The 26,290-nt window shown below is 42.4% G+C and overlaps 1 protein-coding gene across 5 annotated transcripts in view; it reads left to right on the forward strand.

The window, feature by feature from the left end:
- The window catches only part of LOC129820256 (CXADR-like membrane protein), a 135,111-nt gene that overhangs the window by 101,232 nt on the left and 7,589 nt on the right, over positions 1 to 26,290 (forward strand). For 4 of the 5 annotated variants that reach the window (XM_055877332.1, XM_055877300.1, XM_055877317.1 and 1 more), the window contains 2 exons: positions 12,915 to 13,072; positions 19,465 to 19,663. In XM_055877332.1, the coding sequence (XP_055733307.1) occupies positions 12,953 to 13,072; positions 19,465 to 19,663 (319 nt within the window). In that variant the 5' untranslated portion in view covers positions 12,915 to 12,952. The remainder of the gene's footprint in view (positions 1 to 12,914; positions 13,073 to 19,464; positions 19,664 to 26,290) is intronic. The other variant, XM_055877327.1, reaches the window with a different exon arrangement.

Here is a 26,290-nt window from a genome sequence, read left to right on the forward strand (position 1 = left end):
CATCCAGATGCTACTTCCCTCGCATCCACCTCTCCTCTCTCCTTTAGGCCTATTCACTTAGAGCTGGAGACACAATCAAACATTTAGATTGTCTGCAAAAAAAGGAAACGACAGGAAAAAGGTCGCATGCTTGACATGCTGGAATTTTATGTGACAAGCTAAAGTGCTTTGCCACATTATGCGCTGATCTTTCAATGTTTAAAGCTGTTCATTTCTTATTCGTCACTCTCCAAACTTCCCCCATGGCCCCTAAAAACTGTTAAAAATGGGCATGAAGTTCATATCAAATCAAATGTTATTGGTCACATACACATGGTTAGCAAATGTTAATGCGAGTGTAGCGAAATGCTTGTGCTTCTAGTTCTGACAGTGCAGTAATATCTAACAAGTAACCTAACATTTCCCCATCAAGTACACCAGTACACACAAATCTAAAAGTATGTAATAAGAATATGTATATATAAATATATGGATGAGCGATGTCCGAGTGGCATAGGCATGGTGCAATAGATGGTAAAAGGTGCAGTATATACATATGAGATGAGTAATGTAAGATATGTTAACATTTTTAAAGTGCCATTGTTTAAAGTGTCTAGTGATCCATTTATTAAAGTGGCCAGTGATATGGGTCTCTATGTAGGCAACAGCCTCTCTGAGTTAGTGATTCCTGTTTAGCCTTCGGATGGCCTTGAGATTGAAAAACAGTTTTTGTCTCCCAGCTTTGATGCAAAATTCCAGAAAATAAATTATGTCATGGCTTTAGAAGCTTCTGATAGGCTAATTTGACATCATTTGAGTCAATTGGAGGTGTACCTATGGATGTATTTCAAGGCCTACTTTCAAATTCAGTGCCTCTTAGCTTGACATCATGGGAAAATCAAAAGAAATCAGCCAAGACCTCAGAAAAGAATTGTAGACCTCCACAAGTTTGGTTCATCCTTGGGAGCAATTTACAAATGCTTGAAGTTACCACGTTCATCTGTATAAACAATAGTACCCAAGTATAAACACCATGGAACCACGCAGCCGTCATACCACTCAGGAAGGAGAAGCATTCTGTCTCCTAGAGATGAACGTACTTTGGTGTGAAAAGTGCAGATCAATCCCAGAACAACAGCAAAGGACCTTGTGAAGATGCTGGAGGAAAAAGGTACACAAGTATCTATATCCACAGTAAAACAAGTCCTATATCGACATAACCTGAAAGGCCGCCCAGCAAGGAAGAAGCCACTGCTCCAAAACCGCCATAAAAAAGCCAGACTACGGTTTGCAACTACGCATGGGGACAAAGATTGTACTTTTTGGAGAAATGTCCTCTGGTCTGATGAAATAAAAATAGAACTGTTGGCCATAATGACCATCGTTATGTTTGGAGGAAAAAGGGGAAGCTTGCAAGCCGAAGAACACCATCCCAACTGTGAAGCGCGGGGGTGGCAGCATCATGTTGTGGGGGTGCTTTGCTGCAGGAGGGGCTGATTGACTTCACAAAATAGATGGCATCATGAGGCAGGAAAATTATGTGGATATATTGAAGCAACTTCTCAAGACATCAGTCAGGAAGTTAAAGCTTGGTCGCAAATGGGTCTTCCAAATGGACAATGCCCCAAGCATACTTACAAAGTTGTGGCAAAATGGCTTAAGGACAACAAAGTCAAGGTATTGGAGTGGCCATCACAAAGCCCTGACCTCAATCCTTTAGAAAATGTGTGGGCAGAACTGAAAAAGCGTGTGCGAGCAAGGAGGCCTACAGGCCTGACTCAGTTACACCAGCTCTGTCAGGAGGAATGGGCCAAAATTCACCCAACTTATTGTGGGAAGCTTGTGGAAGGCTACCTGAAACGTTTGACCCAAGTTAAACAATTTAAATGCGACGCTACCAAATACTAATTGAGTGTATGTAAACTTCTGACGCACTGGGAATGTGATGAAATAAATAAAAGCTGAAATAAATCATTCTCTCTACTGTTATTCTGACATTTCACATTCTTAAAATAAAGTGGTGATCCTAACTGACCTAAGACAGGGAATTACTGAGTTTAAATGTATTTGGCTGAGGTCTATGTAAACTTCCGACTTCAGCTGTATCAGCGTTCAGCTCACACAGGCAGTTATTCATCAGTCAGTTAGTCAACGTTCAACCCCTCATGTTTTGGGCCCACTGATGCATTCTGAGGATACTTCACCCCAAATGATGGGGCGAACATAAATAATAATTAAATCTGAGCTCACAGCCGGAAGTTAGGCCCTTTCTCTTTTAGTTTTCTCTTTGATGTTGCTGTGTTTTCTTTGCTCAGATCTGAGCATTTCTCTGTGGCAAAGCATGGGAGCACGGGCGATGTGCTGACTCGGGTGTGCGGGCAGGCTAGTCAGACAGGCAGCGTGACTTTGGACAGTTTGAAGGGTACGGGGCTCGATGTGTCCCACTGGGTCCTATGTGCTCCTATAATAAGACTGGAGAGGAGGCTGTGGGGAGGAGGGAATTTACTGGAGCACGACTCCCCTTAGGGCATCTTCAGAGGAACCAGCTCCTTTATCTCTGTCTCTCTCTCTGTCTCTCTCTGATGCTCTGCTTTGAGCTCTCACTCAGTGAAGTGGCTTGTTAATAATCGCAGACACACACAAACACACACAAACTCCCATACACATGTGTGCACAAATACGTAAACTGCACACACACACTCCTATTTTTTATATAATTTCTTTTACTGTCCTCATCCAGACTGGGAAACAATACTAACAGCCCTGGCCAGAACATCATAGACCATACGGATTAGAGGTCGACCGATTGTGATTTTTCAACACCGATACCGTTTATTGGAGGACCAAAAAAGCCAATACCTATTAATCGGGCGATTTTTATATACAGTGGGGAGAACAAGTATTTGATACACTGCCGATTTTGCAGTTTTTCCTACTTACAAAGCATGTAGAGGTCTGTAATTTTATCATAGGTACACTTCAACTGTGAGAGACTGAATCTAAAACAAAATCTTAAAAATCACATTGTATGATTTTTAAGTAATTCATTTGCATTTTATTGCATGACATAAGTATTTGATCACCTACCAACCAGTAAGAATTCCGGCTCTCACAGACCTGTTTGAACTCGTTAGCTGTATAAAAGACACCTGTCCACACACTCAATCAAACAGACTCCAACCTCTCCACAATGGCCAAGACCAGAGAGCTGTGTAAGGACATCAGGGGTAAAATTGTAAACCTGCACAAGGCTGGGATGGGCTACAGGACAATAGGCAAGCAGCTTGGTGAGAAGGCAACAACTGTTGGCGCAATTATTAGAAAATGGAAGAAGTTCAAGATGACGGTCAATCACCCTCGGTCTGGGGCTCCATGCAAGATCTCACCTCGTGGGGCATCAATGATCATGAGGAAGGTGAGGGATCAGCCCAGAACTATGTGGCAGGACCTGGTCAATGACCTGAAGAGAGCTGGGACCACAGTCTCAAAGAAAACTATTAGTAACATACTACGCCGTCATGGATTAAAATCCTGCAGCGCAAGCAAGGTACCCCTGCTCAAGCCAGCGCATGTCCAGGCCCGTCTGAAGTTTGCCAATGACCATCTGGATGATCCAGAGGAGGAATGGGAGAAGGTCATGTGGTCTGATGAGACAAAAATAGAGCTTTTTGGTCTAAACGTGTTTGGAGGAAGAAGAAGGATGAGTACAACCCCAAGAACACCATCCCAACCGTGAAGCATGGAGATGGAAACATCATTCTTTGGGGATGCTTTTATGCAAAGGGGACAGGACGACTACACCGTATTGAGGGGAGGATGGATGGGGCCATGTATCGCGAGATCTTGGCCAACAACCTCCTTCCCTCAGTAAGAGCATTGAAGATGGGTCGTGGCTGGGTCTTCCAGCATGACAACGACCCGAAACACACAGCCAGGGCAACTAAGGAGTGGCTCCGTAAGAAGCATCTCAAGGTCCTGGAGTGGCCTAGCCAGTCTCCAGACCTGAACCCAATAGAAAATCTTTGGAGGGAGCTGAAAATCCGTATTGCCCAGCGACAGCCCCGAAACCTGAAGGATCTGGAGAAGGTCTGTATGGAGGAGTGGGCCAAAATCCCTGCTGCAGTATTTGCAAACCTGGTCAAGAACTACAGGAAACGTATGATCTCTGTAATTGCAAACAAAGGTTTCTGTACCAAATATTAAGTTCTGCTTTTCTGATGTATCAAATACATATGTCATGCAGTAAAATGCAAATTAATTACTTAAAAATCATACAATGGGGATTTTCTGGATTTTTGTTTTAGATTCCGTCTCTCACAGTTGAAGTGTACCTATGATAAAAAAATTACAGACCTCTACATGCTTTGTAAGTTGGAAAACCTGCAAAATCGGCAGTGTATCCAATACGTGTTTTCCCCACTGTATATATTTGTAATAATGACAATTATAACAATACTGAGTGAACACTTTTATTTTAACTTAATATAATACATAAATAAAATGTATTTAGTCTCAAATAAATAATGAAACATGTTCAATTTGGTTTAAATAATGCAAAAACACAGTGTTGGAGAAGAAAGTGCAATATGTGCCGTGCAAAAAAGCTAGCTTTTATGTTCATGCTCAGAACATGAGAACATATGAAAGCTGGTGGTTCCTTTTAACATGAGTCTTCAATATTCCCAGTTAAGAAGTTTTAGGTTGATGTTATTATAGGAATTATATGACTATTTCTCTCTATTCCATTTGTATTTCATATACCTTTGACTATTGGATGTGCTTATAGGCACTTTAGTATTGCCAGCATAATCTCGGGAGTTCATAGGCTTGAAGTCATAAACAGCGCAATGCTTGGAGCACAGCGTAGAGCTGCTGGCAAACACAGGAAAGTGCTGTTTGAATGAATGCTTACGAGCCTGCTGCTGCCTACCACCGCTCAGTCAGACTGCTCTATCAAATATCAAATCATAGACTTAATTATAATAAACCCACAGAAATATACGAGCCTTATGTCATTAATATGGTCAAATCCGGAAACTATAATTTCGAAAATAAACGTTTATTCTTTCAGTGAAATACGGAACCGTTACGTATTTTATCGAATCGGTGGCATCCCTAAGTCTAAATATTACTGTTACATTGCACAACCTTCAATGTTATGTTATAATTATGTACAAGTCTGGCAAATTAATTACGGTCTTTGTTAGTAAGAAATTAACTTCACACAGTTCGCAACGAGCCAGGCGGCCCAAACTGCTGCATATACGCTGAATCTGAATGCACAGAACGCAAGAGAAGTGACACAATTTCCCTAGATAAAATAAATTCATGTTAGCAGGCAATATTAACTAAATATGCAGGTTTAAAAAAAATATAATTGTGTATTGATTTTAAGAAAGGCATTGATGTTTATGGTTAGGTGCACATTGGTGCAATGACAGTGCTTTTTCGCGAATGCGCTTGTTAAATCATCACCCGTTTGGCGAAGTAGGCTGTGATTCGATGATAAATTAACATGCACCGCATTGATTATATGCAACGCAGGACAAGCGAGATAAACTAGTAATATCATCAACCATGTGTAGTTAACTAGTGATTATGTTAAGATTGATTGTTTTTTATAAGATAAGTTTAATGCTAGCTAGCAACTTAACTTGGCTCTTTGCTGCACTTGCGTAACAAGTGGTCAGCCTGCCACGCAGTCTCCTCGTGGAGTGCAATGTAATAGGCCATAATCTGCGTCCAAAAATGAGGATTACCGATTGTTATGAAAACTTGAAATCGGCCCTAATTAATCGGCCATGCCAATTAATCGGTCGACCTCTAATACGGATGCTCACAGTCCAAAGGATGAACAATTAAACGTTTAGGCTTTTATCCATAGCCCCATGGTCATTTTACCCTCTACACTGTCAGCATATGCATACTGTGCTCCTGCTGGTAAGTTTCTGGTAAGCTAAAATCTCCTCTTGGATCCTCTCTCGTCTATCTTTCCACTTTGAATCTCTTCTATGAAGTTGTAACCTGCTTAAAGGGTAGGAAGCATAAGTAAGAACACAGTGTGGTCAACGACATAGTAACTTAGTTGTAGTCACGATCTGGTTACCTATAAGTACAAACATAGTAATGTTTTTGGGTTATTACATATTTATTAACTTACTTCCCGGATATCTTCTAAACTACCAACAATGCACTATTTCTCAACATCATATGGAGAATCTACTCTGTGCTACCGAGTTCGTATGCTTGCTCAGTAGCTAGCGCAACGTTAGCCACTAGCCGTGCTAGCATGTTATTACATTCCAGAAGTGTTAGCGGTGGTGAGATAAAATCCACCAATCACGAGGGAGTGTGATGTAAACAAGGAACAGAAGTGGCACGTGCAGCCATGCAGCATCCTAATGCTCTTCACGGATGTGTTATCTAGTGGGAACCCGTTTGCATGGCAGGCTCTAGTGCCTCCTTGCCGTGGGCTCAACACGAAAAATAAAATCAAACTTGCGTTCTCTAATCGTGCAGTACCTCATCTGTTCTCCTTTTTGTTTTGTCTTTTCGACATGTTCTCTGTGAGTAGGCTAAACTTTGGTTTCCTTGAATGTCCTGTAAGCTAGCCTAGGTGTTGATAGTAACAACAGCATTCTTCGGGATTCTGATCATTTTTATGTAATAACTCAAAGTGAAGTGTAACTTTGCATTGGGACTTTTGATGTGTATACTAATGCATATCCATATGTTACATGTGGTTACATTTATGCTACCTATCCTTTAACCTTCTATGTCATGTTTCTTTCTTCCACTGATGACCATGTATCTGAATGACACTCAAGCCAGAAACGTTCTGAGAATGTTTAAAGAACGTTATAAGGGAGTGTAGTATATTTCATTTAATCATTAAAAAAAATCTGTTCATGCCACTTAATTCAGAATAACAGTTATTTCATGAATTTTCCCTTCTGCTTGACTTCCATGTGTTTCACTCTCTGAGATGACAGCCAGAGATGTGTTTTCTATCAATAGCCGTCGTGGTATTCAGTCATATGAAAGGGAAGCCACAATTAATGAATTTACATCTTGAAAGAGATGTGCTTAACGCAGAACAGCTCCAAAAAACAATATGAGCTCACGTCTATGTTTACGTAAAACCGGCATCAGTTTGCATTGCTTCTGCCATAACCCACAAACATTAGTATTATGTATGAACCACAGCCAACACCGGCCTCTTCTCCACAAAGCAATTAAGCATATAAATATAAATATATAGAGAGAGAGAGAGTTGCTGAGCTCTCAGGTCCTCCCCTGCCAACTCCTAACACGGCATCGGCAAGTGCAAATGTTACGGCTGTCACGTTGCTTGCTTAGTGAGTACCACTTCCCGCCGATTTGGCTCACTCCTGGCTCGAACTCAGGACCTCTGCTTTGCAAACACACGTGACCCCCCCCCCCCCCCCCCCTCCATGACAACGTTGTGAAGAAACCTATCTGTGGAGTAAGCTTACGGTACGTTCTTAACTACACAAAGATCAACAGCTATGCGAAACACAGTGCTAAACCAGGAACGAGTGGGGAGTAGGGACCCAACACTTTTAGCGGCGGCCATCTTGTTATTATATTCAGGAAGTAGCTGTTGCCAGGTTGGCTAGAGAATTTACGTCTACTGGATTTTGGACATTGACTTTACACCATTTTCTAAAAGCAGGAGGCCAGTTATCCTGTTAGCTACGGTCTTTATTGGGTACAGAGCCCTAGCCTGCCTAGACTTAGCATCTCTTTCAATGGCTTGTGAGCAAAGACATTACTTTCACAAAGGGGTCCTGTTCTCACCTGCTTGTCACCCCGAGCTTCTGAGTGGCACTCATTAGATTAAATTTAGGCCCATATTGAGTAATCATTAGAAATGATCCTGTTGTCCTCTCTCCAGCTCCTTCTAATTACATACTGTATCTTAATTGCCACCATCATGTCATGTATGGGGGGGTAAGAGGGTTGGGCTAATCGGTTAGCGCTCTCTAATTAGCGTTTATGCTAGTATCATGGAAGCCCTAGACTTGTTCAGCCATGTGGGTATATGAGGATATGTGAGAGTGGGCGATATGCAGAGGTGATATGGCTTTAGCGTTCCCGGTGTCACGGCACACAGCTTGATTGGCTGTTGTGTCAATCAAGGTGAATGTGTAGCACATCGGGATGTGTAGAACTCTCTCCATTGCCTGAAGTTTCCCCACTTGCGGCAGCGAATAGCTAGCTCTTCGCGTGGCACAGACTGGTAAGATGCTTCAGGTGGGCGTTCCCGTGTGCTAACAAGGCAGAGGTCCTGGGTTTAAGCCTCAGTATGAGCCGAATCAGGAGACAGTGGCACTCGTTAAGCAAGCAGCGTGACATCCTTTACACATGGTGGGTATGGGTGTGTGTGTGTGTGTGTGTGTGTGTGTGTGTGTGTGTGTGTGTGTGTGTGTGTGTGTGTGTGTGTGTGTGTGTGTGTGTGTGTGTGTGTGTGTGTGTGTGTGTGTGTGTGTGTGTGTGTGTGTGTGTGTCACGCCCTGACCTTAGTTATCTATGTTTTCTTTATTATTTTGGTTAGGTCAGGGTGTGACGAGGGTGGGTATGCTTGTTTTGTATTGTCTAGGGTTTTTTGTATGTCGAGGGGTGTTGGTAAGTCTAGGCATATGTATGTCTATGGTGGCCTGAATTGGTTCCCAATCAGAGGCAGCTGTTTATCGTTGTCTCTGATTGGGGATCATATTTAGGTTGCCATTTTCCCTTTTGGTTTTGTGGGTTCTTATTCTATGTTTAGTTGCCTGTCTGCACTATCCATATTAGCTTCACGGTTCGTTTTGGGGTTAAGGTGAGTAGGATTTTGAATTGTATGTCCCCACAAGGTTAGCTGCGCAAGACTGTGTGTGTGTGTGTGTGTGTGTGTGTGTGTGTGTGTGTGTGTGTGTGTGTGTGTGTGTGTGTGTGTGTGTGTGTGTGTGTGTATGTGTATGTGTGTGTGTGTGTGTGTGTGTGCGAGAGAGACTTCGCCAGTGTAACCAATGTATAGTGAACCAGTCAGAGAGACGAGAGAAGCTAAGCTGTTGACTTGATTCAAAAGTGGTGGGAGTATTTGAAGAGTTTCATTTCATAACGCTATATATACATTTTCAGAAAGTTGGTAAATTAGCTTTTATTGTTTAAAGAAATTGGTGTCTTTTTTCACTGTCTAATCATGGCATGGGGTTGTTCAATGACATATATATATATATATTTGTTTAAATCTATCACTATCATCTATCATCCATCATTTCATTTCAGTGAGACAAATAATCATGTTTTTTTGCAAAAAGCTATATTTCCACCTCAGAGAAAAAAAAGTAGTACTGCTAGGTTTTACAGTCAAATGTAACAAATAACTAAATTTTTAATAAAGAAATGTACAAAGACATGTGTGACATCAATACAGTAATATCAGATCTATATGTAAAACATTTACATTTGACCTTTTAGTCATTTAGCAGATGCTGTTATCCAGAGCGACTAACAATACGCGCATTCATGTTAAGATAGCTAGAAGAGACAACCACATATCACAGTCAAATGTATAGGATACAAACGTTCCATTCCAGCTAAACAATGGATATGTAGCATTTTGCAACAAAATAAAACACATTTTCATACACATCTCAAATCTATGAATAAAAAAATCTGAGAACAGTAATATTTCACACACACATGAAATTACCCATAAGCAATCTTTTCTGATGAAAACACACAAACGGGAGACATTTGTGGACATAGTGCTTTGGAAATAAACTCAACTTATAAGTACACAGTGGCTGGATTTATCGACATGAATCAGCAATCATGAGTTTCCAGAATGTGTATCAATAAAGCAAACGTTTGAGCTGTTTATAGCATCTTATTCAATACGACTGCAATTATATTTACCCAAGCATGAAATTATGGACTTTTGTCAACAACAACAACAACAAAAATCTCGACCAGGCGCTGTAAATGATTGTTGACGGTTGTAGAAAACATGAAGAACACCGGCTCTTTCCATGACAGACTGACCAGGTGATTGGTTTGTGTATGTGTGCCATTCAGAGGGTGAATGGGCAAGACAAAATATATAAGTGCCTTTGAACGGGGTATGGTAGTAGGTGCCACTCCGGCTTGTGTCAAGAACTGCAACGCTGCTGTTTTTTTTTTAAACGCTCAACAGTTTCCTGTGTGAGTCAAAAAAAATGGTCCACCACCCAAAGGACCTCCAGCTAACTTGACACGACTGTGGGAAGCATTGGAGTCAACACGGAACACTTTTGACACCTTGTAGAGTCCATGCCCAGACTGGTGGGGGGGGTGCAACTCAATATTAGGAAAGTGTTTTAATGTTTTGTACACTCATGTGACGTCAATATGAAATGTATAATATTAATCCCCATACTGGGCCTTGCTGTTTTGAAACTTGTGAAAATACTCCATGCTCTCTTACCATTATAGATTAGTCATTTTTTCCATCATCAGTCTGTGACTGACATTACACTGACTAATGCTCTAAATTCAAAATCCTTTATTGGCATGGCAAACAAATCATAAATAATTCTAACAAGTTCTCACACAGAACCTAATGAAAATAGAATTATTCTCTCAACACTAAAGCATCTCAAATACCGTATATTGCCTAATGTGCCACAGAGACAAATTGGCTGTTGACAGACAGTTTTTAGTGGTCTCACCTGTCTCCGAGTTGAAGTGATTCGCTTTATCTGCAATCAATTGGGATTGTCTGCGCGTCCCAAATGACACCCTATTCCCTACATAGTGCACTACTTGTGACTAGTGCACTACATTGGTAATAGAATGCCATTTGGGACACAACCAGAAGCTCAACAGAAAATCATCCGCTCAGGGACATTTCTGTTGTTCTTTCCTCATTGTTTTTTTTTCTGCCATCCATTGTGACGAGACTGATCTCAGTGTAAATCCCCCCTGATGCCATTTTAATGCCATCCTATCCATGCATTGTACAGTTAATCCAGACCAAGGTCCCAGATGTGTTGCATTGGCCATTCATCTCTCACTGGAATGAGTGCCTTGTAAACAGGCTTCAAAAATGTTTACAATGTATTTCAATGGAGAGATGTACACCTTAGTTGGATAGAGACATGCTGTGGGGTTGAGATATATTTCATAAAGGAGAGGGCAGTGAAAAGAACATTGATCACATATTATGGAATATGCTTTTCTTGCAGAGGTGGTTTGCCCTTCTATGCTTGTGTGAGGATTAACCTTGTTTGAGATTATCCTTCTTTGAGGAGTAACCTGTCTGAGACCTGAATACATGTGTGAGTAGCACCGCAGCTCATTTCTGGGCTTAAGCTCAGTGTGTTATTGTTATTATTGAGTTATGCAGGTTCGATTCCTGCATCAAAGCACAACAAAGCTAACCTCACAACATGCTGTGTGTATGAGGTAGTGAAGTCCATTCTACTTTGGGCTCATTATTACCCCCAATACCCTGGTGTGTGTGTGTGTGTGTGTGTGTGTGTGTGTGTGTGTGTGTGTGTGTGTGTGTGTGTGTGTGTGTGTGTGTGTGTGTGTGTGTGTGTGTGTGTGTGTGTGTGTGTGTGTGTGTGTGTGTGTGTGTGTGTGTGTGTGTGTGTGTGTGTGTCTGTGTGTGTCTGTGTGTGTGTGTGTCTGTGTCTGTGTGTGTGTGTGTGTGTGTCTGTCTGTGTGTCTGTGTGTCTGTGTACACTATATATACAAAAGTATTTTGACACCCCTTCAAGTTAATGGATTCGGCTATTTCAGCCACACCCGTTGCTAACAGGTGTATAAAATCGAGTACACAACCATGCAATTTCCAGAGACAAACATTGGCTGAAGAGCTCAGTGACTTTCAACGTGGCACCGTTATAGGATGCTACCTGTCCAACAAGTAAGTTAGTCAAATGTCTGCCCTGCTAGAGCTGCCCCGGTCAACTGTAAGTGCTAATATTGTGAAGTGGTAATGTCTAGGAGCAACAACGGTTTAGCTGCGAAGTGGTAGGCCACACAAGCTCACAGAACGGGACCACCGAGTGCTGAAGCGTGTAGCGCGTAAAAATAATCTGTCCTCAGTTGCAACCCTCACTACCGAGTTCCAAACTGCCTCTGGAAGCAACGTCAGCACAATATCTGTTTGTCGGGAGCTTCATGAAATGGGTTTCCATGGCCGAGCAGCCGCACACAAACGTAAGATCACCATGTGCAAACCATCAGTCGATTGGAGTGGTGTAAAGCTTGCCGCCGTTGGACTCTGGATTAGTGGAAACGCGTTCTCTGGAGTGATTGATCACGCTTCACAATCTGGTTTTGGCGGATGCCAGGAGAACACTACCTACCCCAATGCACAGTACCAACTGTAAAGTTTGGTGGAGGAGGAATAATGGTATGGGGCTGTTTTTCCTGCTTCTGGCTATGCCCCTTAGTTCCAGTGAAGGAAAATCTTAACGCTACAGAATACAATGACATTCTAGACAATTCTGTGCTTCCAACTTTGTAACAATTTGGGGAAGGCCCTTTCCTGTTTCAGCATGACAATGCCCCCATGCACAAAGCGAGAATTTGACTGACCTGCACAGAGCCCTGACCTCAACCCCATCAAACAACTTTGGGATGAATTGGAACGCCGACTGCGAGCCAGGCCTAGTCGCCCAACATTAGTGCCCGACCTCACTAATGCTCTTGTGGCTAAATGGAAGCAATTCCCAGCAGTAATAGTCCAACATATAGTAGAAAGCCTTCCCAGAAAAGTGGAAGCTGTTATAGCAGGAAAGCGGGGACCAACTCCATATTAATGCCCATGATTTTGGAATGTGATGTTTGACGAGCAGGTGTCCACATCCTTTTGGTCATGTGGTGTATGTACGTGTCTATAATGTGTCACTAAGCTCATTTTCTCTCTGCCCACACAGTTCTGCTGGGTGTGTTGACGGTGTGTGCCCAGACAGAGATGAAGAGGGTTGTCGGGGACAATGCCACACTGCCCTGTCACCACCAGTTCTGGGCAGGCGACGCCCCCACGCTGGACATCGAGTGGCTCCTCCTCAAGCCCAGCTCCAAGCAGAGAGTGGTGAGAGTGGCTGACTTGACTGACGACTTGTGGTGCATCTCAATTGACTAAAGTGTCTTCCTCCCCTTGTGTCCTTTCCTCCATAACTAGACATGCGAAAGAACGTTCCTGGTTTCGGGAATCTATATTGCTGTCACCTACCCTGTGTTTTCAGATCAGTAGGAGAGGACACAAGGACAGAAAGCAACTCCATACTATGGAGATGTATCATAGAACCAGAGGAAATTATAGCATATATGTGTGCTCCTTTGTACAGGATGGAGAAAGAGAGAAGTATATGGGAGGAGGGAGCGTGAAGCGCTAGAGCAGTGGGCATTACTACCGCATGACATAGGATGACATAACATATGACTTCATGACATAAGATACAGTACGTCACTATCTCTAGTTCATTGAGGCCAATATTAGTCTATAGGGACCCCCTCTTCTCAATGACTAGGAGGACCCTCAAAGGTCTGAATCAAACTCTCCTCCACTTCTCTCAACTTCGAAGATCTGCCTCTTTCAGCATGCAAGCTGTCTTGTTTTTGTCATTCTGGTTTCACTGAATCCATCTGCAGTTCTTTTTTATGACCGGGAATTGGCAGGTGGGCATAGTTTTCTTTCCATTTGGCCTCTGGTCAATCTAGCCTCCAAGGTACTGTCAGGCTCGTTAGACCAATACGTCCGCCTACTTTCTCCTTCCACTCTCTCCCTGCAGGTTAATAAAAGTGCTGCTACAGTTTGCCTTTGGGCGAATGATCGTTTACTAGGCTTGCGGTTTATCCGCGGAAATAAAATCTCATTCGCCCACTTTACAGGCTCTGCTTGGGTATCCATGGTGTTATGTAATACCTGCAATGGGGGGTTATAAACTTTAAGTGCTGTAGGGGGAAAACATCTGCATTTGTTGATTTTTGCATTTCCGTACATGGTCAAATTATGAAATGAAGTCTTGATCCTTGCATTTGTTGATTTATAAACATCCCTACATAGTCAATTAATGAAGGAACGTCTTGTTTTGTCTTTGGGTCTTAGATAATGCTGTGGTAGACAGAGATTGTTCATGGGTATTTCTATCTACTAGGGTACCAGGAGGGGTAAAAGTAAGGCGGTAAAATAGTGGGGGTACGGCGTACCGGTAAAACGTGAGCCTATCACAATTAATAAAACATGCCCAAAAAAAACTATAGGCTATTACAGCATTATTTAACATTACTCCGTGTCAACCGCATGAAAAATGTGCGAATTGACTGGAAACCAGGTGGTATATGCGCCAAATTGCTTTGTGGTTTGAGTAGAACATTTACATTTTGTCATTGTGGAGAGATGATGAGCGGCTTTCGGCTCACCAACAAGGGGGAGATGAGTGGCCGAGGCGCGCGTGGACAACGGTGAATGCATCAATTCAGGCTACAAGTGTAGGCCTAATGACAATTGCAGAATGTCATTACAATACACATAGGTGTTTTGTAACAGATGTCTCTTTCCATTCATCAAATCGCGGGTGCACATTGCACTGTTGGGGTTTGGATGCTGAAATTATTTTGTGAGTGGACGAATGTGCGCAAGTAGCCTACAGGAGTGCCTTTGTTATGTGATGAAAACATCATGACTGGTTGTGTTTATGCCACATTAAAAGACATAGGATGTGTGTCTATAAGGCTAGGGGAAGCTTTCCCTAAAGTAAATTGAATAGCCAAAAATGATATAGCCTTATTAGCTTACTCCTGTCTATACAGAAAGAAATAAAGTCGCTCAAAATAGGCTACTACAACAGAAAGCATGATTTGGCCACAGAAGATCACTGTGGATTGTTTTAAATTGCATAGCCTACTGTCGTTAAGGCCCGCATTTTGGGCAGCACGCGCTGCAAATACCAAATAGATGATTGTTGAGTTGCGACGGTCAGTGAAAAGCAGAGACTCAGCCAGGCATATCGCAATATAAAAAAATACAATCGCGGTAAAACTTTTGGGAATGCAAAAAGAGAGATGACAAACATAAAATATTTTGATACATTTATTCATACTATTTCATCCTTCCACAAGAAATAGTCCCGACGCAAATCTAGGGTTGCTACCCAAGCCGGCTGGTCTTTCGTTCTATTGGTTCGGTTGCCAGACACGTGATCCAGTCATTCAGTTATACTGGCTGGCAACGTCCTTTTACATTGCTTGCTAGCTAGCCAACTACAGCTAACTTATAGTCATGTCAAACAGTGCAGCCTGTTTGTACAAATTACCTTGACTAATCTGTACGCCCACACCCCCACACATTGACTCGGTACCTGTACCCCTTGTATATAGCCTCGTTATTGTTATTTTATTGTGTTATTTTGTGTTTAACATTTTTTTTTTAAATGTACCTTTATTTAACTAGGCAAGTCATTTAAGAACAAATTCTTATTTACAATAACGGCATCCTCCGGCCAAACCCGGACGACAGGACTGTGTCGAGTCATAGATCTGGGAAAGGGTAGCAAATCATTTCTGCAGCATTGAAGGTCCCAAGAACACAGTGGCCTCCATCATTCTTAAATGGAGGAAGTTTGGAACTGTAACGGGTCGTCATAGTCGTTCTCCTCCTCAGACGAGGAGGAGCATGGATCGGACCAACACGCAGAGTGGGTAGTGCTCATGATAATTTATTAAATCGAAACTGAACACTAACATGAAACAAAATGAATACAACCGACAGCAGTCCCGTGTGGCACGAATACAAACACGGAAACAAACACCCACAACACAAACGTGAAACCCAGGCTGCCTAAGTATGATTCTCAATCAGGGACAACGATTGACAGCTGCCTCTGATTGAGAATCATACCCGGCCGAACACAAACATCCCAACATAGAACATCACACAGACAAACCCACCCAACTCACGCCCTGACCAACTAAATAAATACAAGACAAAAGAAAATAGGTCAGGAACGTGACAGGAACCACCAAGACTATTCCTAGACCTGGCCACCCAGCCAAACTGAGCAATCGGGGGAGAAGGGCCTTGGTCAGGGAGGTGAACAAGAATCCAATAGTCACTCTGACAGAGCTCCAGAGTTTCTCTGTGGAGATGGGAGAACCTTCCAGAAGGACAAACATCTCTGCAGCACTGAGAGATGCCATTCCTCAGTAAAGGGCACATGACAGCCCACTTGGAGACAAGATTCTCTGGTCTGATGAAACCAAGATTGAACTCTCTGGCCTGAATGCCAAGCGTCACGTCTGGAGGAAACCCTGCACCATCCCTACGATTAAGCATGGTGGTGGCAGCATAATGCTGTGGGGATGTTTTTCAGCGGCAGGGACTGAGAGTGTATCCAGGATCAACGGAACGATGAATGGAGCAAAGTAAAGAGAGATCCTTGATGAAAACCGTCTCCAGAGCACTCAGGACCTCAGACTGGGACGAAGGTGGACATTCCCACGGTCAGCATGCCAATTGCACTCTCCCTCAAAACGTGAGACATCTGTGGCATTGTGTTGTGTGACAAAACGACACATTTTAGAGTGGCCTTTTATTGTCCCCAGCACAAGGTGCACCGTATAAGGATCATGCTGTTTAATCAGCTTCTTGATGTGCCACGCCTGTCAGGTGGAGGGATTATCTTGGCAAAGGAGAAATTCTCACTAACAGGGATGTAAAATAATTTGTGCACAAAATTTGAGAGAAATAAGCTTTTTGTGCGTATGGAATATTTCTGGGATCTTTTATTTCAGCTCATGAAACATGGGACCAACACTTTGCATGTTGCGTTTATATTTTTGTTAAGTGTATATATATTTTTTGTATATGCAATACCAGTCAAAAGTTTGGACACACCTATTCATTCAAGGGTTTCCTTTATGTTTACTACATTCGACATTGTTTGAGTAGGTGTGTCCAAACTTTTGACTGGTACTATATCATTTTTGGAGGGGATTTTGGAAATTCTACCGCGACCACATTTTCATATTAGGCGACCCCACATGCGGTCGCGACCCCTAGTTTGGAAACCGCTGGGCTACAGAAAAATTGGCATGCATGCATCCAATCTTTTAGTCAGTCAATGTCCACATTATTATCTCATATTTTAGAATGTAATAATATCTTGAATATCATTGCATTGGCAAAGCCTACATTTATTATTATTCTTAAAATGGTAATAGCCTACTTTTTTTACACTTTTTGCATGCTTTTTCTGGGCAGGGGTTCTATATTAGTCCCTATATGTAGAGTTATATAAATTATACAATTGTATAACATTTGCCATTGTCTTTTTGTACCCTGGTTAAAGTATGTATTGTCCTAGGCCTATGTTCTTGTATAGATGGAGTTATGGGCCAATTTGCATATATTCACCTTTTATTCCTCTAAGTACACATGTGGAACTGCGTAAACACCTTTTTTATTTTTTGCTTCAAACCATTTTGAAATGTTGATCCCAATGTCACAGATTGGCCCCATTTGTTTATCGAAAGAACCTCATATAGCGCAGCACGTGGTGTGATAACCACATAATCATAACAATATGATAACTATATTTACAATAGGGGTTAACGTTCTCCGTCACTGCGATGGATTTCCGTCATATGTATTCTGGAGAGGTCATTTTTGATGTAGGTCCGCAGCAATGTTTCTCTCTGTTACGCTGGGTGCACTGAACTGACATGCATGTTACTGACACTCCGATGTTCAGATGAAGGGAATACAATCATCTACAACACGCATCACCGCAGCACTCAACTCAAACAGCGGTGTGTAGCCTACTGTAGATGCTAGCAAAGTATTTCAAATCCTGATCTCTCTCCCTCTCTCTGCTTTGATAGACATGAATGAGTCTGCAACTCATCTCTCCAGTTTTGCACTTCCTCATTTATTTCTTTATAGAATCACAGCCGGGCGAAGGGTTCTGGAGGAGCTGCAGCACCACTGATACCACGAAATACATTTGCAAAGTTATACTGGAGGTGCTGCAGAGCCCCTGAACATTTTTTATAAATTTGCCAAAGTTCTAGAGTTACTGCTGTCTGTTCAGATATAAATGAAATAATTCAGAATGGCCTACTACACCATGGGAAAGCATATAATTTAGCCACGGAGGATCAGCTTCTTCTTTAAAAAAGCCTAGCTGTACAGTGTAGCCCAACAACAAGGTATAGCCTACAGTCGGGAACGCGCGGCAAATCTGTCAGTGAACAAACAGCATACAGACAAAACAGGCCTTTGGCAATACTTAAAATACAATCGCTGGGAAACACAGGTTGGAAAGCAAATGGCTCCTGCTGAAAGGAGGACTTTAATCTCTCTGCTGTAGGCCACCAAAATATTTAATACATTTTCTAAAAGGCCTATTGTTTTACAAAGTAAAACAAGAGAGAGGCTCTTGGCACGAGCACATCAGCCATCGCCAGCGAGTGAGCACCGCATCATTAGGTGAGTCAGTGAAGCTGGAAAGCATTTTTAGGACTATAGTTTCCTCCTCATATTGTAGGCTACAATATGTGTTTCCACACACCTAGGCCTAGACTATTGATGGATTCAAGACAAGGTCATTTTTATTGATCTCAGTTTGTCAAGTGTCAAAGTAGCCTGTCATTTTGATCATTTGTGTGGTATTATGGTGCCTTCATGACAACTGGGAACTCGGAAAGAAACAAGATCGAATCATGACGTCAGTGATCTTCAGGTCGGAAAGTTGGAGCTCTAGGAAGAGGCCTGAGCTCCCGACTTGGAATTCTGAGTTGGATGACCATTCAAAACAATTTTTTTCCACAGTTCTCAGTTGTCTTGAAGTCAGAGATTTCCCAGTTACGAGTTGCCATGTTTTGAACGCGGCATTAAAAAGATTATGCCAAAGTCTCAAGTCATGTAAAATGACTTAGAATTGCATCAAATGCATTTATAAAAGGCCAAATTTTCCTCTACTCTGCTGCTCTATGCCACTATGCAAATGCAATGATATGCATGCAACGCTTTACTTTAAAGGGGATTTGTTTTCTCATGCGATCCGGTACCTCAGAGCTCCCTAGGTCACCACCCTTTCGTACTGTACTGTATTTTGTGTGTTTGTGTGCATGCGTGCGAGTGTGAGTGTGGCTCAGTTGCTAGAACATAGTATGAAAAATATATGCACTCATTACGGTAAGTCGCTCTGGATAAGAGTGTCTGCTGAATGACTAAAATGTTTAAAAAAATGTGTGTGCATGTTCATGCTTCTGTTTATGTGACAGCATATTTGCATATGTGCATGTATCCATGTGCGTGTCACCTACACACACCCACAACGTTTCCCCAGATAACCATGTGTACAGAACTGTTGCACCACAGTTCCAACTCTCCCAGACAAGTCCTGCTATACACAGCCAGCACCTCTTATCTCTCTATACCTCTTCCCTCCGTCCCACCTTCCGTCCCTTCCTCCCTGCCAGGTGATCACCTACTTTGCGGGCCGGGTGTACGACCCCAACGAGGCGGAGGCGGGCCGACTGTCCTTAGCCGGGGACTACCTCAAGGGGGACGCCTCCCTACTGATCAGTGACCTCACCCTGAGCGACTCGGGTGAGTACAGCTGCAAGGTGAAGAACGGGGGGAAGTACCATTGGAGCATGGTCAACCTCATAGTACTGGGTAAGTTCTGGACCCGCTCTGTATTTTTATAATTTTTCACACTTTAAACAAAAACCCCATCAAACAGGAACCATCAAAACCAGTCACCACCACACAAGGTAATATAAAGAGCTCCACCACATGATTAGTCACACGAACATAAAATACCCTCAGAGAATTGGGTTTGGTTAGGCTAACCCTGAATTCACCACAATACAGTATCATACTTATGTCACTTGAAAAGGGATGCACTCACACAACTAGTACAGGTGGCGGTGAGCATCTCTAGTCAGAGATTCAAGAGATGTTCACAACACCAATATTTCACTGTTAAAATGTGTAACATGGTTCTAAATGCTTACTGTATGTGATGGATAGCAATTACAGAAGTGATACTGTCCTTTATCCCTTCATATTGTCCCACTGGTCACACACTGGTTGAATTTAAGTTGGTTCCATGTAATTTAATTGAAATTACTTTGAACCAATGTGGAATAGACGTTAAATTGACGTCTGTGCCCAGTGAGGTGGTTGACTGGCAATGACCACACAAACACTGTTGGTGAGATGTTTGAATCACTACCTAACTAACCTGTTGGTGTCACTAAAGTATAAGATGGCAGTTACTTGTGACTTACTTGTAAAAGCTAAAACAAACTCCAAAGGGTCGACATTGGACCACTGCCACATGTTGCTACAGATCCAAATCCTTAACTGTGCAATGACAACAAGAGATAAAAGCGTAACTAGCACCAGTGGTGGAAAAAGTACCCAATTGTCATACTTGAGTAACAGTATAGATACCTTAATAAAAACTTACTCAAGTAAAAGTGAAAGTCAGAGTAAAATACTACTTGAGTAAAAGTCTAAAACTATTTGGTTCTAAATATACTTAAGTATAAGTATTTGTGTATAAGTATAAGTGTATTTTTTCAAATTCCTTATATTCAGCAAAGCAGATTGCACCATTTTCTTGTTGGAAAAATGTACTGATAGCCAGGGGAAGACTACAACACAGAGACATAATTTACAAAATATGTATTTGTGTTTAGTAAGTCCACCAGATCTGGGGCAATAGGGATGACCATGTGTTCTCCTGATAAGTCGTGAATTTGACAATTTTCCTCTCCTGCTAAGTATTGAAAATGTAACGAGTACTTTTGGGTGTCAGGAAAAATGTATGGACTAAAAAGTAGATTTGTCACGCCCTGATCTGTTTCACCTGTCTTTGTGATTGTCTCCACCCCCTCCAGGTGTCGCTTATTTTCCCCAGCGTATTTATCCCTGTGTTTCCTGTCTCTCTGTGCCAGTTCGTCTTGTATGTTTCCAAGTCAACCAGTGGTTTCCCTGGTTCTCCTGCTTTTTGCATTCTCCTTTTTCTAGTCCTCCCGGTTTTGACCCTTGACCCCTGGCTGCCTGACCATTCTGCCTGCCTTGACCATGAGCCTGTCTGCCACTCTGTACCTCCTGAACTCTGATCTGGTTTTGACCTTTTTGCCTGTCCACGACCCTTCTCTTGCCTACCCCTTCGGATTCATAAACATTGTACGGCTACAATCATCTGCCTCCTGTGTCTGCATTTCGGTCTCGCCTTGTGCCTTGATAACATTATTTTCTTTATGAATCTAGTGAAGTAAAAGTTGTCAAAAAATATAAACAGTAAAGTAAAATACAGATACTCCAAAAAATGACTTAAGTAGTTATTTTTACTTAGGTGCTTTACACTACTGAGTAGCATCATTGACACTGTGATACAGTGTCTAGCTGTGGATAGCTCTAATATAGAGCTCTCGCCAGGCTGTCCTACCCTCGTACGGTCTCCCACATTACGACGTTTAGGGAGTGCGCCGCGTACATTTGTACAAATTGGCCTGCAGCTTTGCAATGGCACTTTCGATTTTTAGGTAGACAAACATTAGCATTTGTCTTGTTCAATGGGAAGATAATGGTCTTGGGGAAGGGGGGGATTGGAGTTGGGTGGCATTGGGAGGTGATTCTGACACATGAACAAGATGAAGGGCCCCCTGCCTCCTGCTCCCCCTCCTCTTCCTCAGCCCCCCTAATTTCATCCTGGGTAGAATTCGCTCTGCTCAGCAACATGAGGAGAAAACAGAGGAAGAGAGGTCTGTGATACAGAGCAGGAAGTGGATGGGGGGCGGGGGATCTGTATATTATGTGTACGTGTGTTTGATCATATTTGTTTGCTCATAGGGATAACTGTTTTCAGCTGGCAAGAATACATTTGTTTGATGTCAATGTGGTTTTCTGCAGCAATGACAGTAGTTAAAAAGTACCAAAAATACAAAAAAAACACTGGTCTATCTTGGTTGATCTATCTAGTAGGAGATTATGTGACCTGCTTACTTACGCTTTTTTCCCAACAACGCAGAGTTAAAGATCAGATTAAAAAAATGTAATCAAAAATAAAATATTGGCACATTGAGATTTGATGAGCTATTTAGCAGTCTTGTTTAGAAGTTGTATTGCTTGGGGGTAGAAGCTGTTCAGGGTCCTGTTGGTTCCAGACTGGTGCATTGGTACCACTTGCGGTGTGGTAGCAGAGAGAACAGTCTATGGCTGGAATTACTGTGATATGAGGAATTATCATAAAGCCTGAAGCTGGCAGGGAGACCACATCCTCCTCCTCTGTCCAGGACAGCTGCATAAGATGCATACTCCAAACACCGATCAGCATCTTATTTTTCATATGCGAACATTACTTTCTGGTCATTCTTAAACAGAATACACCCATCATTGTATCCATGCCACCACAGGAAGTGAATCTGAAGTAGTAGACTCCTCTCACTGATGCTGTGAAGATACCTGTATGACAAAAATAAATATTGTGTATTGATTCATAGGTAAGTGCCTGCTCAACGGCACATTGACAATTACCTTCAGTCTCCTCCTTCATCTGGTTCTTTGTGAACTGAAGTTCAGCCTTGGTGACACTCAACTCGATTTTCAGATAATTTAATACGTTTTTGACTGTTACTTTTGACTGGTACTGAAAAGTTTGGACACGGCTCCTCGTTCAAGAGATTTTCATTATTTTTACTATTTTCTACATTGTATAGTGAAGACATCAAAACTATGAAATAACACATATGGAATCATTTGGTAACCAAAAAAGTGTTAAACAAATAAAAACATATTTTATATTTGAGATTCTTCAAAGTAGCCACCCTTTGCCTTGATGACAGATTTGCACACTCTTGGCATTCTCTCAACCAGCTTCATGAGGTAGTCACCTGGAATGCATTTCAATAAAAATATAATTTCTGTAATTTCTTTCCTTTTTATTGCGTTTGAGCCAATCAGTTATGTTGTGACAAGGTAGGGTTGGTATACAGAAGACAGCCCTATTCGGTAAAAAAACAAGTCCATATTATGGCAAGAACAGCTCAAATAAGCAAAGAGAAATGACAGTCCATCGTAACTTTAATACATGAAGCCTCAGAAATTGCAACCCAAATAAATGCTTCACAGAGTTCAATTAACAGACACACCTCAACATCAACTGTTCAGAGGAGACTGCGGAAATCAGGCCTTCGTGGTTGAATTGCTGCAAAGAAACCACTACTAAAGGACACCAATAAGAAGAAGAGACTTGCAATGGGCCAAGAAACACGAGCAATTGACATTAGACTGGTGGAAATCTGTCCTTTGGTCTGATGAGTCCAAGTCTGAGATTTGTGAGACGCAGAGTAGGTGAACGGATGATCTCCGCATGTGTGGTTCCCACCGTGAAGCATGGAGGAGGAGGTGGGATGGTGTGGGGGTGCTTTGCTGGTGACACTGTTGGGGATTCATTTAGAATTTAAGGCACACTTAATCAGAATGGCTACCACGGCATTCTGCGGCGAAACGCCAACCCATCTGGTTTGCACTTAGTGGGACTATCATTTGTTTTTCAACAGGGCAAAGACTCAAATCACACCTCCAGGCTGTGTAAGGGCTATTTGACCAAGAAGGAGAGTGATGGAGTGCTGCATCAGATAACCTGGCCTCCACAATCACACAACCTCAACCCAATTGAGATGGTTTGGGATGAGTTGGACCGTAGACTGAAGGAAAAGCAGCCAACAAGTGCTCAGCATATGTGGGAACTCCTTCAAGACTGTTGGAAAAGCATTCCTCATGAAGCTGGGTGAGAGAATGCCAAGAGGGTGCCAAGCTGTCATTAAGGCAAATGGTGGCTACTTTGAAGAATCTAAAATCTAAAATATATTTTGATTTGTTGTCACGTGTGCTCTCTCTCAGGCCTCTAGGTCACCAGGCTGCTCGTTATGGCTCACACCTGTCACCATTGTTACACGCACCTGCACGTCCTTAGACTCACCTGGACTCATCACTTTCCTGATTACCTTCCCTATATATGTCACTCCCTTTGGGTCCTTCCCCAGGCGTCGTTTTTTCAGTTTCATGTCTGTGTGTTGTTCGTTTCTTGTTTTGTATTATGTTTTCATTTATTTATTAAATTATTCACTCCCTGAACGTGTTTCCCGACTCCCAGCGCATGTCACATTTGTTTAACACTTTTTTGGTTACTACATGATTCCACGTGTGTTATTTCATAGTTTTGATGTCTTCACTATTATTTTAAAATGTAGAAAATAGTAAAAATCAAGAAAAACCCTTGAATGAGTTGGTGTGTCCAAACTTTTGACTGGTACTGTATATCTTTATTGTAACAGGCAAGACATATTGAGGCCTATGTCACTTTTATAAATGTGCCCTGTATATGCAACATAAATATAAACATTATACTCAACACACACACATATATACTTTATATATATACAGTACCAGTCAAAAGTTTGGACACACCTACACAGGAATCTGCCCCACTGATCCTCAACACTGGGGCCTGTCAGGGGTGCGTACATAGGCCCCACCTGTATTCCCTGTTCACCCACGACTGCGTGGCCAAGCACGACTCCAGCACCGTCATTAAGTTTGCTGATCACCGACAATGATGAGACAGCCTATAGGGGTCAGAGACCTGGCAGTGTGGTGCCAGAACAACAACCTCTCCCTCAATGTGAGCAAGACAAAGGAGCTGATCGTGGACTATAGGAAAAGGAGGGCCGAACAGGCCACTATTAACATTGACCGGCTGAAGTGGAGCGGGTCGAGAGTTTCAAGTTCCTTGGTGTCCACATCACCAATGAACTATCATGGTCCAAGCACACCAAGACAGTTGTGAAGAGGGCACGACAACACAGATTTGGCAAAGGTACTCAGATCCTCAAAAAGTTCTACAGCTGCACCATCGAGAGCATCCTAACCGGTTGCATCACCACCTGGTATGGTAACCACTCGGCATCTGACCGTAACGCGCTACAGAGGGTAGTGCGTACGGCCCCGTACATGATTGGGGCCAAGCTTCCTGACATCCAGGACCGATATACTAGGCAGTGTCAGAGGAAGGCCCAAGTCATAGACTGTTCTTTCTGATACTGCACGGCTAGCGGTACCGGAGCTCCAAGTCGAGGACCAAAAGGCTCCTTAACAGCTTCTACCCACCCCCAAGCCATAAGACTGCTGAACAGTTAATCAAATGGCCAACCAGACTATTTACATTGACATCCCCCACTCGCTGTTTATTATCTATGCATAGTCACTGGACAAATTACCGTGACTAACCTGTACCCCGGCACATTCACTCGGTACCGGTACCCCGGTACCCCTGTCTCCAGTGAAGCCCTCATTATTGTTATGTAATTTTCTTGGGTAACTTTGGGATTTTATTACATTTTTTTACTGTAGTTTATTTAGTAAATATTTTCTTAACTCAATTTCTTGAACTGCATTGTTGGTTAACCCCATCAATCACCATGGCCTGAGTTCTGTCACTAAGATAATCATGAAACTGTGAAGCGGCGTCAGCGCTCAGGCCTATCGAGGACAACTTATTCAATAAAATAGCATGATCAACAGTATTAAAAGCTTTTGACAGGTTCACAAACAAAGCAGCACATTTCATTTTAGTGTCTAAAGCATTGACAAGATCATGAACTAAAGTGATTGCTGAAATAGTGCTATGCCCAGGCCTAAAGCCTTTACATTCAAAATACGTGTCTCAGATAAAAAATAGCAAATTGGGCATTTACCAAGGATTGAAGAATCTTAGCTAGACAAGGAAGCCTTGAAATGAGGCGGTAATTATTAAGATCAATACTATCCCGCCCTTATGGAGTGGCAGCACGAGCTGATTTCCATACTTTTGGAATATTTCCTGATAAATGTTACATAAAAAATGTGAGTTATTGAGGGAACGACGATTAAGGGCGGGGATAGTAGTGATCTTAATCATTACCGCCTCATTTCAAGGCTTCCTTGTCTAGCTAAGATTATTGAACCTTCTCATCCTTTTGCTGCTTGCCTGCCAATGCATGCTTGTCCCAACCAAGCACCCAAGCTAACTGGTTAAAGTTGGCAAGCTTGCTAGCTAGCTACTTCCAGACACAAATGAGAGCAGATCTCACTCTGACCATTTTACACGCTGTAGCAGAGCTGGTTAGACTGTTTACATGTTATCGAGAGTGTTCTTGACTAACTATTACTTTGTTCGCCTACATTTACTGACACCGGTCGTATTCAACAGGTGTTGCGCGTTCATAAATTCATCAGTTGTTCTGCGCT

Source organism: Salvelinus fontinalis, chromosome 2, assembly GCF_029448725.1.
Source record: "Salvelinus fontinalis isolate EN_2023a chromosome 2, ASM2944872v1, whole genome shotgun sequence".
In the NCBI taxonomy this organism is placed as follows: Eukaryota; Metazoa; Chordata; class Actinopteri; order Salmoniformes; family Salmonidae; genus Salvelinus; species Salvelinus fontinalis.